This window comes from Meleagris gallopavo, chromosome 11 (assembly GCF_905368555.1).
Source record: "Meleagris gallopavo chromosome 11, MGAL_WU_HG_1.1, whole genome shotgun sequence".
Lineage (NCBI taxonomy): Eukaryota > Metazoa > Chordata > Aves > Galliformes > Phasianidae > Meleagris > Meleagris gallopavo.
The window spans coordinates 22,256,969-22,275,195 of NC_139414.1; the positions used below are offsets into that span (position 1 = coordinate 22,256,969).

At 51.9% G+C, this 18,227-nt stretch overlaps 1 protein-coding gene across 31 annotated transcripts in view; it reads right to left on the minus strand.

Moving 5' to 3' along the window:
• LEKR1 (leucine, glutamate and lysine rich 1) overlaps positions 1–18,227 on the minus strand; it is a 61,126-nt gene that overhangs the window by 39,671 nt on the left and 3,228 nt on the right. For 21 of the 31 annotated variants that reach the window (XM_085233008.1, XM_085233006.1, XM_085233007.1 and 18 more), the window contains exon 1: positions 7,422–8,084. The exons of 2 other annotated variants lie outside the window; for them this stretch is intronic. In XM_085233008.1, the coding sequence (XP_085089134.1) occupies positions 7,422–8,069 (648 nt within the window). In that variant the 5' untranslated portion in view covers positions 8,070–8,084. Of the gene's footprint in view, positions 1–997; positions 3,295–6,148; positions 6,541–6,644; positions 6,872–6,899; positions 7,220–7,421; positions 8,186–8,970; positions 9,028–18,227 lie in introns of those variants that run through there. 8 more of the 31 variants (XM_085233020.1, XM_085233019.1, XM_085233010.1 and 5 more) reach the window with 7 other exon arrangements.

The following is an 18,227-nucleotide window of genomic DNA, read 5'->3' on the forward strand; positions in this document are numbered from 1 at the left end:
GGATCTCAGCTCCCAAGAGCAGTGGAGATGGGTAGTCTCACATCTGTCTGACTCAACGCTGCGAGCATACGGACAGCATAAGTTATAAGGGGAAAAAAAGACTGGTGGTCTGGCCCATTTTTTAGCCCTTTGAATAACAAGCCTCTTTTCGAGCTTCTGAAGTAGCAGGATGGGAATTTACATTATTTCTGCTTGACCAAAAAGCTACAGGGGACGTTAACTTGGGCACTGTGCTCTCTTCTGCTTGTATTTCCAATTCCACTGACAACAATCACATAAAGACCGAGGTTCTCATTAAAGGAAAAGCAGAATCCTTGGGGACTCAGCAGCACCTGGGCGTTAGGGCGCCCAGAATGTGGCCACTGATGCTGGAAACAGCCAGTAAAGGGAAACTGAGAAATAGCTGTGACACCTAAAAGTGAGACCTTAAATCCTCAGTCAGGGAGATCGTTTAAGAAGTTTGGAATAGGTCCGTGTGGCCCACTGAAATGAAAGCACAGAGCCAGGAGCACAGAAGCACCACACATACATACCTCTGCAGCGCAGGGAGGCAGAGCTTTGGGGAATGGCAGCACCCCGTGCCCCCGGGACACAATGCTGCACTCATTGCCCCAGCAAGCTGGGCTGCTGAAGCAAGAACTGGCCCAATAGCAAACAGAACCAACACTACACTGTGTTTGCCCAAGCTACCCTCAGACCAGAACAACATGCAGAACTCCAGAAAACAGAACTGCATTATACTGCAGTTGGGTACTCTTAAATTATTCCTGTGTACTGGTTGTTTTATTCTGCCTGTTTGATTTGACCTGATTATGTGAATGCACTTTCTTCTCATTTTAATCCCCTCTGCCACGCTACTTTCATTTCTCTCACTCTATTTTCCCTCTCCTAGCATGCTACCTAGGATCTGTCACACCAAAAGAAATGGGTACGGCAGCCACACAAATAATGCTCTGCAAAGACAGTGGAGCCTTCCGTTCTATGTGCAAAGAGTTACCTGATAGAAATTATCTATTTTTTTCATTGAAGGATTCTAAGAGTCCCTGTTGAAGTTTCACTTCTTCAAAAATAGAGTCTTCTGTGAGCAGTTTGCAGCCAGCATCAAGTCTGAAAGCGTTCCAGGTTGCAATGCTAAGGCACTGCAGGTTGCAATGCTAAGGCATGCTGTGTACATAATTATTTTCTCAACACCCATAAAAGCAGAGATGCAAAATACAAGCCACAGTACTTGCCTTGAATACATATAAATACCACTAAGGATTGCAGTAAAACAGAATGCCCCAGTCCCAAACATTTCATTCAAAATATGCCCCGAGATAATTAGTTTGCCACAACAGGAAATAATACTCATATTTCAGGTAGCTTTAATGGTTTCCTGCTTGTGCTTAAAGCAGACTAATGAATCATAAAGAGCGTACAGCACTGCGAGTAACAGCAGAGCCCCACACGAGCACTGCTAACACCCACCACATGCCCACGGTGCCGCGCGGGCCGCACTGCTCATGAGGGAAGGCTTCTGTAATCCCTCCAGCTCCCACAGCGTGCTTGGACGCCGGCTCAGGAAAGATGCAGGAACACTTGAGCACAGTGAGTACAGCCCTAGCCCTGTATGACTTGCTGTGTGAATACAGCAAGAGATCAAAGCACCTCACGGTGAGTCCAGAACTCTGAGAACTAAGGATTATTGCTCTTACAAATCCTCCAGTACCCCAATAATAAACACTGCTAACAAAGCAGGTTGCTAATCCAGTTGGCCCAAACCAACCACAGCCCCACAGCTAACCAGCTCAGCCAGCAGAGCTGCACATCTCTTTACGCTGTGATATGCGGGCTTTTACCAAAAATAAGCAGAAATTGTCTATCTTTTCCAAAGCACATTACAGCCGCTGAGAACATTCACAGTATGACACTGTGCTCGTCCAGAGGGCGTGAACAGAAACAATGCTGCTTCTAAATTGCTGTTGATATCAATGCTGCTTCAAGTATTGCACACATAACTACACTGCACACCACAGCTACAAAGTCAGTCTCAATGGACAGGACAGCTTTGACTCTTCAGCTAATTAACACAGCTGGAACTGCGTAAGAACCGAGGGAAATAAATAATCTCAGGTTCAAAGGAAGCAAGGAAAAGTAAGGAAAGATGTGCTCATAAAGACACCATAGTGCACTCAATCTATAGCACATGTGGCCAATCTGATCTGTAACCATTTGCTGCTAGCAATGCACATGATGTTTTGTGGAGAGTCAAATACCATGGAACGTCCTGTACTGATGTACAACACAGCTTCGAAGCTCCTGTTTCGCTCACTTTCTTAAGCTCCCAGGATGAGAACTACTAATACTTAAGGATATCTCGTGCCCAATTAATTTTGTTATTGGTATTAAGTAAGGATCACCTATTGCCAAGTAAAATATAAAATGAGATGTAACTCTGTTTGCTACTTTGATGACTCAGGGTGTCACTTGACCCTCTTCTGTAGGTGGCTGCAGTTTTGCTTCCCACTTCACTGAGATGAAAAACTGGCAATCTACTCACATTGAAAGGACATGCGGATGCTCACTTACCTGCTGGGTAAATGGGGGGTTTTTTCCCCCCCATTTAGCACTCATTTTGCAGTGTGTATGGCACAAGAGCTGACCAAGGCAGTAGAAGAGGGAGACGGAGAACCAGGGCCATCTAAAGTTCTTACATGATTTTCAAAGCCAAAGATTCCTCAAATTCTTATCAACTAAGTCCCTCCTCATCTATAATTTAATAACAAAATGCCAAGAAGCTTCTTCCTCTCTAGATTAAAACCTTTAAAGTTTTTATAAACTTTAGTGGCCAACACCTGCTGGGCCCAGCCTGCCAATTTATTTCAGCTTCTGCTACGACATCCACGCCTTCACTGCAACAGGTTTTCCTCCCATGCAGACTCTGGCAACTGAGCTGCCTGCTGAGGGAGAGGGATACAGCCTATCCTGCACCACATCCTCCAGAAGGGCATTATTTTGGAGGCAGTGATATTGCTGCTCAAAGTGCTGACAACTCACAAAGCTCCACGCACCAACAGCACGGAAGACAGAACCGATGACAGCCCTGCATCTCTTACTCTGATCTGCTCTGAGCACTACAACATCATAAGCCGAGCAAGCCAACCCAAACCAGCACCTAGCCTTGAGCATTCTTGATTCTGCAGCAGAACTTGAAGTGCTTAAGGTACTCCCTCTGCATACATATGTTCCACTGGCCAGTTAGCTGCATGTTGGGAGCATGTGCTCTGTTTGGCACAATGAGCTACAGCTGGCACAAGTCCTACTTAGGCTAGGAGCAAACTGAAAGATTCCAAAAGAGATGCTATAAAATCTAAGAAGCAGAGAATGTGAAGGGAATAAGAACGTGTGCATAAAAGGTAGAAAATGCACATACAGGAAATTGTGAGGGTGAGGTAACCAAGCCCCTACCTTGTAACTACAACACAAATCAACTGAGTGAAGAAACTGAGCAGCAGCAGAGGATGTGTAAAACCACGGCTCTTAACTGATCCCAAAATCTTGGCCTGTCACTGCCTTAGAACTCATGTATCTCACACTGAGGTACTGGGTGGGATGGGACAGGAACTTGAGAACACTCATGTTCATATTTAGAAGCACCAACGTACCTTCTGCACAGAGATGTTTTTGTTAACAGTACACCACAGAGCTGAAACAGAGCTCAAGAGCTCTGTGCTCCACTCTAAAGCAAAAATTGGCCTCATTTGCCCTCTGCAGCAGCACAGGAAGAATTCCACAGCTTCCCTGGGTGAGCTGCTCCAGTGCTTACTACCCCAATCTCTGGAGTTCCTCTCATTCAACCAAAGCAAGTCTAGAACAGTGAAGATAAGATTAATTTGTATCTGAGATGGAAGACAGCCACTGCCTTCCTACACATGTGAATACTGTTACTGTGCCCTCAAGCATCTTCTATAATAAGCAAATCTAGTTTTATTGCCCCTTACTAGCAGAACAGAGCTTTCAAGCTCTTTGCCACTTTTGCTCTTTCTAGTTCCCATCAGCAGTGTTACTCTTCAAGTCTGCAGTTCAGAACCAACACCTCAGAAGCTCTGATGAGAAGATAATTGAGGCCAAGTTTCACACTCAATTCCTGTACTGATGCCTTCCCGAATATTTGTTTTCTTTATAAGAACATAACTTTGATAATATTATTCTGCTTAGACCTGACAACTGACACCCCAGTGTTAGATATGAAGAGAGTCAAGGAAGATTAATCAGATGCTGCATATTTTGTATTAATGCATCTGACCCATTTGTTCTAAATATGCCCTATTCTTACTAAGATATTCTTCATGCTGCAGACAAAGCACTCAGAATCCCTCCTAGATTGGTACCAATGTATTCCTTACTGTAAGCTAAAACCCAGGTCAACAAAAACTAGCAAACATTGACAATCCCACTCGATGAAATAAGGTCACCTTCTTCCTGCCCAGTTTGTGCCTGCTCTCACACCTGCCTCCTCTTCGTGTCAGCACATGCACAGCACACTGATTGGGAACTGGATCAGGAACCAAGCCAAGAAAAAGACAGATGGCTGAAGGGCCACCACTACAGCTTCAAGTCATGGGAAAGCACAGAGCAGTACTGGATCTGGAACAATCCTCCACTGAACCTCATCTCTTAGCTTGGCATGCTTGTTTCGTTGAGAAACTTGCACTGATTTTTCCTAACCAGCTTATCCCGCTGATGCTTGCAAAGTGATTTCTAAATAAACAGAAGTATCTGGCATCTTTCCTGCTGCCAAGAAAGTTGCTGGTGGCTCTGTAAGTTTCCCAGGTTCATCCCTTACCTAAGTACTTTCCTTCTCTTGCTTTGCCTATCTTACCCAATCTCTGAATTTTCTGCAATCATCACTGATGTTCAGAAACTGTCTCAGTGGTATTCTTGACTATTCCAGGAAGAATTTATCCAGACTCTGCTAGCCTAAGCATAGAAAATGCTTACTTAATGATTATTAGATACACAAAAATAAACAAATAGATGAGAACTGGGTGTTTCAGTGTCAAAGTGAAAGCTTCAGAGCGTAACAAGAAGTGAGTCATGTTCCACTTGTGTGCATCATCACGTGCACAGCCTGCCCATTGGATACCCCCTACAAACAACAGCTTCAGTAGGAATCAGTCTCCCAAACAAAAGAACACCTTCACACACAGTGAGAAGATACAAAGAGAGGATTAGGCAGAATGTTCTGTTCCTAAGTGCATTTGCACTTCTTCGGAATGATTACATGTGGGCATTCACAGAACCACGGAATGGCCCGGGTTGGAAGGGACCTCAAAGATCATGAATCTCCAAACTCCCCGCCACACACAGGGCCACCAACCTCCCCATTTAATACCAGCCCAGGCTGCCCAGTGCCCCATCCAGCCTGGCCTTGAATACCTCTAGGGATGGACGGGGCATCCACAACCTCTCTGGGCAGCTGTTCCAGCACCTCACCACTCCCATAGTAAAGAACTTCCCCCTAACATCCAACCTAAATCTTCCCTTCCTCAACTTCAAACCATTTCCCCTCATCCTGCTGTCATCTCCCCTTTCAAAGAGTTGATTCCCCTCCTGTCTGTAGGCTCCCTTTAGGTACTGGAAGGCTGCAGTGAGGTCACCCCACAGCCTTCTTTTCTCCAGGCTGAACAAGCCCAGCTCTCTCAACCTGTCTTTGTAGTGGAGGTGCTGCAGCCCCTGATCATCTTTGTGGCTCCTCTGTACCCTCTCCAACAGCTCCCTATCCTTCTTGTCCTGGGGGCTCCAGACCTGGATGCAGTGCTGCAGATGGGGCCTCACAAGAGCAGAGCAGAGAGGGACAATCACCTCCCTGTCCCTGCTGGCCACCCCTCTTCTGATGGATTCCAAACTTAGGGCACAGAACACGCTGATAAAGCTGGAGCCTCACCTGCTATCGACAGCAGCACATACAGTGAATGTGTTCCTGTGAGCACACCTACAGAATCACATCTAGCACTAATGCCTGTAACCACACTCCATATGTGACAAAACCAACCCTACCCAGAACCACGACCAAGCCAGGCTCAGTGGTTCCCGACGCTCCGAGGCCAGCAGAACTCTCCTGCAGTTCCCGACGCCACAAGGTTCGCCGTTCCTTCCCGTTCCGTACCTTCTGAATCGCCTCGGGCAAGGCGTGCACAGGGACGTGCCGCTGCATGGCCAGGGAACCGACAGAGCTCGGGCAGTCAGAGCGCGCTCTGCCCGGGGAAGGCCAGAAGAAGGGAGATGAAGGCAGGGAATGGAGAAAGGCACGGCCTGGGAGCAAGGGAGAGGCCGAGGCCCGGCAAGGCTCAGGCTCTGGGGGCGGCCATTTCCCTGCCCCAACGGCTTCCTCCGTCACCACGGCAACGGCGCGTGCGTGCGTCACGTGACAGCGGCGCGCACCCACTGAGGGAACGCGGAGCGGGCGGGAACGCACTCAGTTACCTCAGCCCCTCAGTGACGTCATTCACCTGAGCCCCCCGGTTAGCTCAGTCGTACAGTGACATCATTCACCTGAGCCCCTCCCCCGGTTAGTTCAGACGTACAGTGACGTCATTCATTCACTGAGCCCCCCGGTTACCTGAGCGCCCCGGTTACCTCAGTCGTACAGTGACGTCATTTACCTGAGCCCCCGGTTACCTCAGTCGTACAGTGACGTCATTCATTCACTGAGCCCACCGGTTAAGTTACCGGACCCCCATCGGGCCGGCTCTGCCTCCGCGCTCCCCGAGCGCCGCACACGGCCGCCCTCCGCCCGCAAGGCCCGCGAGCCGTCTGGCTGTGTTTTCCCCCCGGCCCTGGTCAGCGCCGTGTCAGAACGCGAGCCATCTGCTCAACCTCTGCGTGAACCGGCTCCCGGCCAAACCCGCTGAGCTTACAGCAAAGCGACCAAACGGCGTCAATCGGGAAAAGACGCGAGTATCAGAAAAGGCACGGATGCGGCGGGATGGCCGCCAGGCGGGTTTTTTTCTCCCCGGGGCCGCCGCCGCCGCCTCGCGTGTGCCCCGCCGTGACCCGCTCCCGCTTTGCGTGCCGGCCCCGGGCGGCGCGGCGCGGTTAATCCCCGGCTTGGCAGCCCCGGGTCGGCTCCCCGCGCCGCTCCGCGAGGCGGGGGATAAGGAGCTTGTGTCCCCTCCCCGGGGCCGTCACCCCAAGTTAACGAAGTAATCGCGCGGTCGCACGCAGAGGGAACAGATGTCCAAAGGTCAGGAGAAAAAAAGCGAGCGAGCAAGAAAGAATAAATAAATAAATAAAGGCTGGAGGTATTTCATGAGGAGCGGTGCGAAAAGCCAAGCGCGAGGCTTTGATCGGCGCCTTCGCAGCAGCTGTTCGCCCTGCGTGCTGCCGGAGCGGCGGGGCGGGGGGCGGGGAAGCGGCTCGCACGCGATGGCCGCCCGTACCGTGCGGGGAAGCGCTGCCGTGCGGCGCGGCGATGAGATCAGCGTGGCGCGGCTGTTGGGAAAGCGGCGGGACGGCACGCGGCGCTCCGTGCCCGCCCCCGCATGGCCCCGGGCCGGGGGATGCCGTGCGGCTCTTAGGGACGCGGGGCTGTGACTGACGTGGGGCTGAGGGGACGCGTGTGGGGGCCGGGGTGATCGGTGTGGGGGCTGGCTGAGGGGACCGCCGTAGGGGCTGCGAGAGAACTGAGAGGTGGCTGAGGGGATGGATGGGGGGCTGCGATTGACCTGGGGCTGAGCGGATTGAGGTGGGGTCGAGGGACGGATCTGGGGGCTGTTAGAGATGTGGGACTGCAAGGGTCTGCCGTGGGTCTGGGGAGGCTGAATGGGGGGGCTGAGGGGATGGATGTGAGAGCTGGCAGGAGGGCATCGTGGGGCCGGGGGGGCTGTGAGGAGACCCGAGAGGGCTGAGAGTACGGACAGAGAGCCGTGAGGGGCTGACGTGGAGGGGCTGTGGGAAGAATGTCCAAGTGCTAAAGGGACTGTCATGGGGAGCCGTGAGGGGATTGCCGAGGGGCTGACGTGGTGGCTGAGGGGACTGAGGTGGCGGGCTGTGAGGGGAGTGTCGTGGGGGCTGAAGGGTCCAAGCATTCAGCTCAGGGCTGTCCTTGCTGCACTCAAGATCTGGGGGTCCTGAGGGGAAACATCACCCAGGACAGGCAGCTCACGCCCTGCTCTCAGCAACCATTCCCTGCAAGAAGCCCACTGCCAGTCCCGTGTCTGCAGCAGGGCTGTGGCTGTGCTTCAGGGGAATCTCAGCACCCCCTGCCCACAGACGGCAGGGCAGGAGCTGGCCCTGCTCCCTACGTGGCGCAGCTGCAGGCCAACGTGCGTGCCAGCCCCAATCACCGGGGCCGCTCCTGACCGGGTTCCAGGCTGCGTGAGCGGCTCCAAGGACAAACCAACAGGCGAGAAGCGAGTGCGTGACACGCAGCAGTCATAAGCCAGCTATTTCCATTGTTTTCCTGCAGGCTTTGTACCTCAAACACACGTGGAAAGCCTCCCGTTGCTTGCAAATCCCAGCCCGGAGGAGCAAAGTCCGCGCCAGGGGCAGCTAGGGAAAAGGGCTAATAAACACAAACACCCTCTTCACACAACACGGGAGCAGCCACGGGGCACGAGGGTGAATCCTGCAGTATTATTCTAGGTTAAAAGAAAATATCGTATTTTTATACTGGCCCTGTTGTTCCAGGCTGCCCTTCCATGCGTGGAAGCGCAGTGAGGCGGTTTTGCAGCACTAAGAACCCCCCCGGGGGGCTGCGGCATGGCGGGGCTGCAGGTACGGGGCTGTGAGAGCAGTGGCCGACAGAGCGAGGAGAGATGGCAGGAGACGTGCAGGGGAGGGGTCAGGGGAAGGACAGGGTTTGTGCTGCGTACAGCAGCGAGGTTATTTCTGGTGCTGCGTGCACATCGTGTTAGTTCCTGTTTTCGAGTTATATTGTTTGCTAGGTTTGGTTGGTTTGTTCTCCCCCTCCCCCCGTCCTCACCTTACCAATGTCACAAGAACGAGATCGTCCTGGGAGAGTGGAAACATGTTTGGAGGGGGGATCTGAGGGCTACCCGGGGATCAAGGTCAGGCAGGTCATCCCGTGCAGAGCAACAGCAGAGCAATAGCAGCTCTGCAAAGCAGCGTGAAAACGATAAAATCGGGGAGCATAAAAGAGCAGGGCACTGGCAGTGGGGCAGAAAGGCAGAGGCAGGGGACGCAGGAGGTGGCACGTCGCCAGCCCAAATAGCTGAGTGAAATAGGAGCGTGCTAATGACGGAGCATGCGGGGCGAGAATCGGATAATGAGGGAGGGCATCCCAGTGTTCCCGTTGTGACATTGCCAAATCAAAGACAAGCTGCTGGCTGCAAGAGCACATGAGGTGAATCAGAGGAGGAATCTGTATGATTAAGCAGCAGCTGAGTGCCAGGAGTGAAGATCTGTCAAGGATAATATCAATAGTGTATGCGTAGAGGACAGCGGGTTTATTTGCCATGATAGAAAAGGATTTGAAAGGGAAGACAAGAAGCTCGTACTGACTCCGAGCTGGCAGCGAAAGAACTTGGGAAGGGTGCCAAGAAAAGCGTCCCAGATACAAGGCTGAAGTGAGAACGAAAAAGGGAGCGCAGAGGCTGTTGAGCAGCCAGCAGGTTAGGAACAGGCACGAAAGGCACGAGGCAAGGCCAGCCAGCAGGACGTGCTCAGGGGAGGAAATGACCAAGCAGGAGCCGGGGAGATGGCTGCAGGAGGGTTCAAGGTTTTGTTTGTTAAGGCAGCATATCTGAAAGATCACCCAGAGCTCTGGGACAATGACGATGGTGGCACTTCTGATGGCTCCTCCTGTGAAAGAGAACCTTCGCATATGGGCGAGGTTCATCTCTGCGGGGCTCAGCAGATTCCCAGGGGCCCGCTAGGAAACTCCCACGGGAATTCAGAAGCACCATAAATCTTTCCCCTCCCCCTGTCCGCAGGCAGCCTGATCTGCTTTCTCCTAATTTAAACACACAATCTGCAGGGAGGAGACCGTTTATACTGTTGGCTTAAAAAAAAAAAAAAAAATCCTGCCAAAATGAAAACTGCACTGCACACACAGCCCTCCCCACTGAATGAATGTGAGAACGGATGAAACAAGACAGATGTTACTTGCAGCCTTTGTGAGCTACTGGAAGAAACGTATCTCATGCAACGAAGAGGAAACTACGGAGTAACTGTGAAACAGAGAGAGAAAAAAACAGATGCGGGAAGCCTGGATGTTCAGAGGAATGGGAAAGCCAAAGAATGGTGACATTGACTTGAATGTGGGAGGCAAGTCCGGGTGCCCACGTCCATCATTCTGAGATCCAGCATGCAAAACCAACGCCGCAGTCCCTCAGCGATTAAGCAAATGGGATCATTCATAGGAAGGAGGATTACTGAGGACAGTCAGGGTTTGCGAGCACAGAAATGATATCAGGTTATCTGCTGTTGAAACAGTTTGGGAGCTTCTCTAGGGCCCTACCTCATCTCCTGGTGCTGTGTGTGCCCTTTCGAAATGCTAAATAACAGCAAGTGATTCGCAGTAGATTAGGCTGCTCCTTCCCTCTTCGCCTTTTTACCTCATGATTTGTGATTGCAGTGTAATGTCCTGGCACATCCTGATAGGAAAATGCAAATGTTGCATTTCCATGGCACGGCCTGACAATTTAAATTTATGCCCCACAGAGAAATAGCCCCAAGTGTATGCTGATTGCATGCCATAGCTACAACACTGTTGTTAACATCCAGCCACATCCTTATGCCTTTGTATGTGAATCTTGGACGAGATATGAAACAATAAGAATTTTCCTGCTCTGTTTTAGAGCCTGGCCTACTTCCTCTTACATTCATTGACTTTAAACGAGATTAAGAATCCAAAGTGGGCTCCTGTAATTTTGTTGCCTGAACTATAGGTAACATTACAGAAGTACAAACAATTTTTTTTTTTCTCTTTCCTGTAACCTGAAGATAAGTACTGGGGGAGGTGACGGCCAAGTGAGCTCGGCTTGATTCTGCCGTGCACCACCAGCACGAACAGCACGGCCATCACAGTGCACAGAGCAAAGCCAGCCCTGCAGTCACTGTGGCCATGGGAGGTGACCTGCACTGCACGGCTGCTCTGCTGCCAGCTGAGCTGACAGCCAGGAGAGCTGCTGTACACAAATGAGCTGTGGCAGGCATCACCACCATCATGCAAACCGGTTTATGAGCGAACTGGAACAGAAGCCAACACAGAAAGCTCCAGCATGGTTGCTTCAGGTCTCCTACAGCACTTACAAAGAACACAGTGACCTGCCCAGCACTGTGATTTGTTCCATCCCTTTAGCTGTAATTTCTGTGAATTATCTGTCAGCGAGTCATGATTTACATAATCTGTTTACTACTTGCAATTATCCCAAGTGGTTTAAGACTGGAAATTTTAGACAAAACATTTGCTTTTAGGTTTCTTTATCACTCGTCTTGAAGGATTTGGCAGCGGTCAGTAAAAGGCCCAGAAACTGTTGAGATGTTTGGGAGCACGAGTGGAGCCTGAAGTGTGTTATCAGGACTACGCACAAAGGAGCGTTTGTAGCCCTGCTAAGAGCATATCTGGTGCCAGGCGGGTTTGGGATGCAGGCTTCTACCAGCAGCGTTTCCCTCTGCCAAGCTCCAAGAGAGTGCAAGCCTGTGGGATGGCTTCTGTTTGGATTTCTGCACTGCTTCCCTCCCAGATAAGGCTCACGACAAGCTAACGGCCAGCTGTTTGCCAGCACTCAGTGCTCACAGGATGTGTTTTAGCTGCCTAGCAGCTGTCTCTGGGGAGCAGTGGGGGTCAGGAGAGCAGGGGCTGCCCATGTTGTGAGCTGAGTGCCGTGCGGGGCTGCAGCCAGCTTGTCTCACTCACCTGACAGCAGGAGAGACAGCGAGCAGAACTAGATCCTCAAGAGGAGAGAGATAATTGTGAAATTGGACAGCATTTGCCTGTCACTATGGAGTCACTAAGGGAACAGGCATATTTTCTTCCTGTTTACATAATATTTCACTAGTATCTTTGCACCAGTGAACTGTAGCCACAGCTTTGAGCTACATGGACACACCGTGGCACTATGATTTGTAATGGTGCAGATAGCAAGGTACAGCCATTTGCCATGGTGGAACCTGCCAGAGTCCCTGGTGCACCAGTAAGAGCAGCAGGCTGCAAGCACGGGGCTGTCACAGGGGATTAGTCATGTCCTTAGCCACAGGAAAGCTGAAGAGAAGAGCAAATCTCACATCCTCCAGCTTAAGAGCTCCTTTCACAATGTTTTTCATCCTTACAGAACAGAAAAACACATACAAATATAAGCTTCCTGACCTTTTACTGTGGAATTTTTCTCCAAATATGGGAGAAAAGCCGTGATTTAATTCTGCAAGGTGTGCAGGAAGCCCTCTCTAGCCAAAAGCACCGGCTGCCTGCCATAGGTGCGTGCCACTCCGCACGCTGCCGTCTGCTTTGAGTGAACCACGGCAGCAGGGCTCCAAAGGCTCCCCAGCATGGAACGTGTGGGGCTGGGGAGCTGTGCAGTGCTCCACGTGCTGAACTGGGATTGATGCCTGCAGAATCAAAGTGCTCCCACGTTTGCTCTTTGTGCAGTACACGTTTGAGTACACTCTGTCGTACCTCAGCAGATAGTGTGGTAGATACTCAGCGTTAGATCTTAAAATACAGTAACAGCACAGTCACACGCACAGAGGATCAGCACTTCCCATCGGGGATACGAGTGACATTCCCCACCCCACGAGTAAAGGCACATTAAATATTTATGCAGCTGTCACGCCTTGAGGCCCCAGCAGGATTAAGGTCCACAGCGCCTGGTGCTCTGAAAACGTGATAAGAGCCAGTCCCTGCTCAAAAGAATGCAGTCCCAGCACGGCTGCACCACGGCCCTGCAGTGGCTGTTTGCCTGCGCCGTGCCTGTTCCATAAACCTGTTTGCTGAAAGACCTGTTGTGTTATCAAGGTGCCGGAGGGTGGAGGGCTCCGTGTCAGCGCCAAGTCCCGGCTCTTGTTTGCTTTACAGATGGGGACCCTCTGCTAACAGTGAGTGAAAGCAGTCCTTCGAGTGGGCAGGATGGGAGTGAGCAAGCTAGGAGAAAAACCACCAGCACAGGTGATGCTTTCTGCATTGCGAGACAGCTCTACTCCTGAAACAACTCTTTTTTCCCATTACAAGAAGAGGGGTTTCTGGTAGTCATGAGCACAGTCCCTTGCCGTGCGAGGTCTGCATTCAATTCCTATTCATCAGACACTCTGGGACAGTGACTCAACTCTTGTCTTGTGCAACTCTTCTTCTAGCAAGTACTGCTGCTCCTCACCAGGGTGTTGCAGGCATTAAAAGGAGATGAGGCCGTGTCGGGGCAGTGGTGCACTCACGGCAGCAGGATGGGGCTGCTTGACAACCACTGGCTCGCCTGTGGCTTTCACAGCAGCGCGCAGCCTCCACAGCAGGAAGCGGGGCTGTGGCTGGAAGTGAGTAAGGCTGGGAATGAGCAGCAGCTCCCGGTCAGAGCCCGACAGCAGAGGAAATCCTGGAAGCAGGTGCCCTGGAGGGAAGTGCAGGGCTGGGACAGTGGTGGCATCAACCAGACTTGTCTCCTGTACAAGTTTGCTTATGGAAATATGGTGTGCTGGAAAATCATGGCAAGGACACAGGAGGCGAAGAACACACATGATGTGCCCCTAACTACTGCCTTTCTCCATGCCTGGGAAATAATTGAGTCCTCCTCTAGCAGCTGAAGGCGCTTGCTGCCTGCAGCGCTCGCTGTAATTTCAGAAGGCAGCACAGCAGGTGAGGCAGAGCTCGGCCTCATCCCCAGCATGACCCCCAGAGGCAGGGCAGGGGCTGCTGGCCGCCAGGGGACACCTGCCTCCTTCAGTAAGAGCCTCTCAGCCAAACCGCCCCTCCGGGCAGCAACCCGGGCGGGCGTGAGCTCGTAGAAATCAGCGTTACACCAGGGAGCCCCCGGAGACATCGCCGCCGGCCGAGCCACGGAGAAGTAAACCGAGGACAGCCCCACGGCTCCGCTGCACTTGTGCCTCCCTGCGTTCTGCCGCTGCTGCCCGTGACCTGCTTCTTCACACGCACATCCCTGGGCACTGCCACGCTGCAGGGCGGTGCGGCGGCGGCGGCACGCGGGCGCTTGTGCCAGCGCATTCGCTGGGGCTCCGTTCGCCTCCAGGGATCGGCTCGTGAGACGAATGTAGGTCTGTCATCATCTGCTCGCCGGCTGCCGCCTCGCGCTCCGTGCTCGTTTCCAGCACGCGTGGCCGGGGCCGCCTCGCGTTCCCGGCTCACCCAGAGACAGCAGCACCGCGGGGTGTCTGCAGAGCCCTCCCTGAGGAGCGCGGAGCTGCTGCTGCTGCTGAACCCGTCCCTGAGCACCGGGGTCGTGCCCTGCTGGCCCCGCTGCCAGAGCACATCTGCACAACGCGCCGCGTCCGCTCCAGCTTCCCGGTGAATGTCAAAGTGCCCGGAGCTGCCGTGCCGTTTATTTTGAGGACAGCAATGACTAACATCGAGGTATCGCCTTTCAGGACTCTTAAAAATAGAAGCTAAAATTTGCTTCACGTAATCCTTGCCGCATAATGCCTTCCTGGCTGGGAGGAAGAGAGGAGCCAGGCAGCAACAGGACGTGAGTGGTGTGGAATTCGCTTTGACCCAGAGAAGCCTAATTGCACGCTGTTTGCACAGAGCCTCTCCCTGCTCAGGCTGCACCAGGTGGATGGATGGAATTATCAGGTCGCTCGCTCAGGGGCAGAGCTGGAGCAGGACCCAGAGCCCTGCATCCTTCATTTGGCTTCAGCCTCCCTGATGGCAACTTCCTTGCCTTGTAACAGATGTGTGGTCCATCAAAGGTGGTTCTATCGAGGTGCCAAAGGCCAAACAGGTCAAACAGGAACCATCACTTATGTCTTCAGCTATTTAAAGCACCAGCTGCCTTCTGCCAGCTCTTCTTCATAAGGATGAGAAGGCAGTCCCTTCCTGGGTTTCTGCAGACCAGCATTTCCCAGCGGTGTGCACCATCAAACAGAGACCGACCCGACCGGCCACGCTGGGCCCATTGTGCTGTATGGCACTACATCGCCCAACAAGAAAGCAACACAGCTCACTGCAGCAGAGGGAAATTAAAACAAATGCACATTTATGAAAGAAGGCTTCTTTTTGGCACCCAGAATGGGTCTGTTTCCTGGCTGACTGCTGACACTGAAGCAAAGGGAAATCCCAGAAGTTCATGCAAAGGCATTAAAATACAGGACTCTAAAAATACGTTGAAAAAGCTGGACTGCAAATGACAAGAAAATGAGCTTTTGAAGATAAGAATGTTACGTTCAACCCCAAGAACCAACTGCCACAAGACAAGGCCTGAAAACTGCAGTTCAAGTAGCCCAGGAACCAGGTGGCCAGGCAGGGAGGGGGTGATGGAGAGCAAAAGCCATCCCGACCCTTTCTCCTTGGAGAGCCACAACTCCTGGCAGCATGGCTCTTCCCTTCCTTTCACACTCTGGTGTACGCAGAGGCTGTGCTGGCTCTCTCTGCCTGGGCCTTCCCGAGCTCAGTGCTGACACACCAGGCTCCACTGCCTATGGAAGAAAATGCAAGTGAGCCTCAAAAAGCGCACGGCACAACTTAAGGTAACTGGATGCCAAAAGCAAATTAGGGAAACGAGAGCTGTTCTCTCATGGCCAGTGTTTGGTCTGTGTGCTGTCTGAACAGTAAGTGATTCTTGTCCCACTGAGCCTGGAGAGACCTGGCCAGTATGGAGCAGAGATGCAGGCAAAGATAAGTGGCTGCTCAGGGTGAGAACCAGGAGAAAATAATGGCTATTGAGAGATGTGTCATCAAGACAGCATGGCTTTTAAAGCTCAACTTTTTACTGATATGTCTCATTGGAGGAGCACAAATCTTCATACAGAAACATTTAAATGGCAAATAATCAATTTAAGAAAGAAAAATATTCTGTGGAGGAGCAGAAAAAAAACAGAGAAACTCTGGAAGATGAGACTGCAGGGGAGGAAAGAGAGCAGCTGGACAGCATCCTCAGGCATTCTGGGCCTCGCTGTGGTCTTTTCAAATCCCACTGGGAGACCACACATGAAACACATCTAAGTGTTATTCTATCATAACGTGGGAAAACCCAGCACCCATAGGGTAGAGAAGTGATGTCAGAGGCTGCAGGATCTCATGATTGTCCTTAGAAATAACAGTTCATTTTGTCATGGGACAGGGACCCAGTTTTCCCTGGAGATGAGTGACACCAGCAGCTCTGTGGCCCCATGGAGACCCTCTTGGTGCTCCCCTGTGCACGAATCCCTTGCAATCCTCTCTTTGGCAGGATGGGAAAGCAAAGTTTATGACAATCGCTGGTGCTTTTCCCTTAGAAACAGTAACTAAGGAAGTTACACTGTGTGATGGAAGAGGTCAAGACCATGTGGTGGGATATGTGCACAACTGCTGGCAGAGTGCCTCACATGGTTTTTCCAGAGGTCCAGTTATATACAGACACACCAATTCATTCCATCCATTAGAATTCGTTAAGAAAGTACTTCAGCATGGCAACAGCTAGGATTGCTTTTCCACATTTTTCAGCATTCTTGTTAATCCACCAAACTGAGCAACGCCAAATGTAAACCAGTCAGGAGGAGCCAACAAAGTCCTCCTGTGAGGGATTGCTCTGCTCTGGGCTGGCACATGCCACTTTTGTTGATGCTAATTGGCCTGAGAGCACAAGGAAAATGCACCCAGGGGACCAAGAGCTGTCACTGCAGCCCCTCACCTCGCACCCCTGGCTCTGCAGGGCTGTTCTTTTATGATAAGGGCAGTGAGGCACTGCCACAGGCCCTTCCCCAGCCACCATGCTCAGGGTGCAGCAGGCCGTGGCAGGGCTTTCAACAAAACCCTGTGCTAATGGCAGCAGCACAACCTCCTGCATAACCCTGGGTTGCTCAGGACTGCTCTGAAGGAGATCCTGACTCTTAGACATCTGGGCATGGTTTTGCCTTGGCGTGCAAAACAAATGAAAACCTGCAGAGCATGGAAATATCAGTGCGATACCAGGCTTGATGTTTTCCATGAAAAGAATTTAAATGCCTCACAAACTGTGACCTCATCCCCAACAGATTCACAGCTGCTTAAGTTCTCACCCAGCACATGTGACACAGTGCAGAGAGGGTCCGTGGGGTTCTGCAGGAAGCAGACGGAGCCAGGCTGCCAGCACTGCCTCCTGGGGGAGGAAATTTGTGTAAAAATGGCAACTTTCAGGAATATGGAAGAGCAGAAGCATGCAGGGTGGGCTGGGCACAGCAAGACCCAGCTGGGAGCACACAGCTCTCAGGCAGGTCTTGCTGCCCTCTCGCTCGTGCACTAGAGCACATCCCCCAAATTGCAGATGTGTAGGCTGTAATTTAAGGGGATGGGCAGCACACCTACCTTATGTGTGTGCATCTCAGTGTGGGAGCTGTGTGACAGCCGCTTGATAACACCCTGCTGCGGTCGTGTCCCAGGCGTTCAGCAGTGGGGATGAGCACGCAGCACATCGTGGGCAGCACGAGCACAGCCACAGCCCCACAGCACCACTGGCACCCTCCAGCCCTACACAGCCCTATACAGGAACTGACCCAGCCCTCGAGCTGCCAGCTCACCCCAAGCAACGTGCTCGTGTTGCTGCATAGCGAAGGTGCTGCTGGGCATGGTGAGGCATTGTGTGGAGCAGTCATACCCCAATAAATCACCACGTGCTTTCCTAAAAAGTCATTTCCAGTTTCACTCTATGGAAAAATATCAGCAGAGGCCACTCCAGGCAGTGGAACCATGGTTTCCACTTCCTCTTGCACAAGGCCTCCTCCCAAAGAAACGGGGATGAAGACACCTGAGGATATCAGTAGCCTTTGGTTTCAGAATTGTACGGAGCTCCTTCCTTCCACTGTGTGCAGATACCCGAGGAAGCAATGAAGAGCACAGAGGAGCTGAGAGCCATAAAGCCTCTTGGTACAAGAAAGCATCCCCTGGTTTTGCAGCCTCCCACTCATGATGGAACACAGCAGCTGCCCCTGGGGCTGGGTTTCTGTACTTTCTGCATGCTCATTGTTTTCTGGCCATTGATTTCCAGTCACTGGCACCTTCCTTCCCATTTCCTGAAGCTTCTCTCCTGCTCTCATTTTCTGCTTGTGTTTCTACCCTAGCATTTTTCCAATGGACATTTCCTTGAGCTCTCCGTACCCTCCCTTCCCTG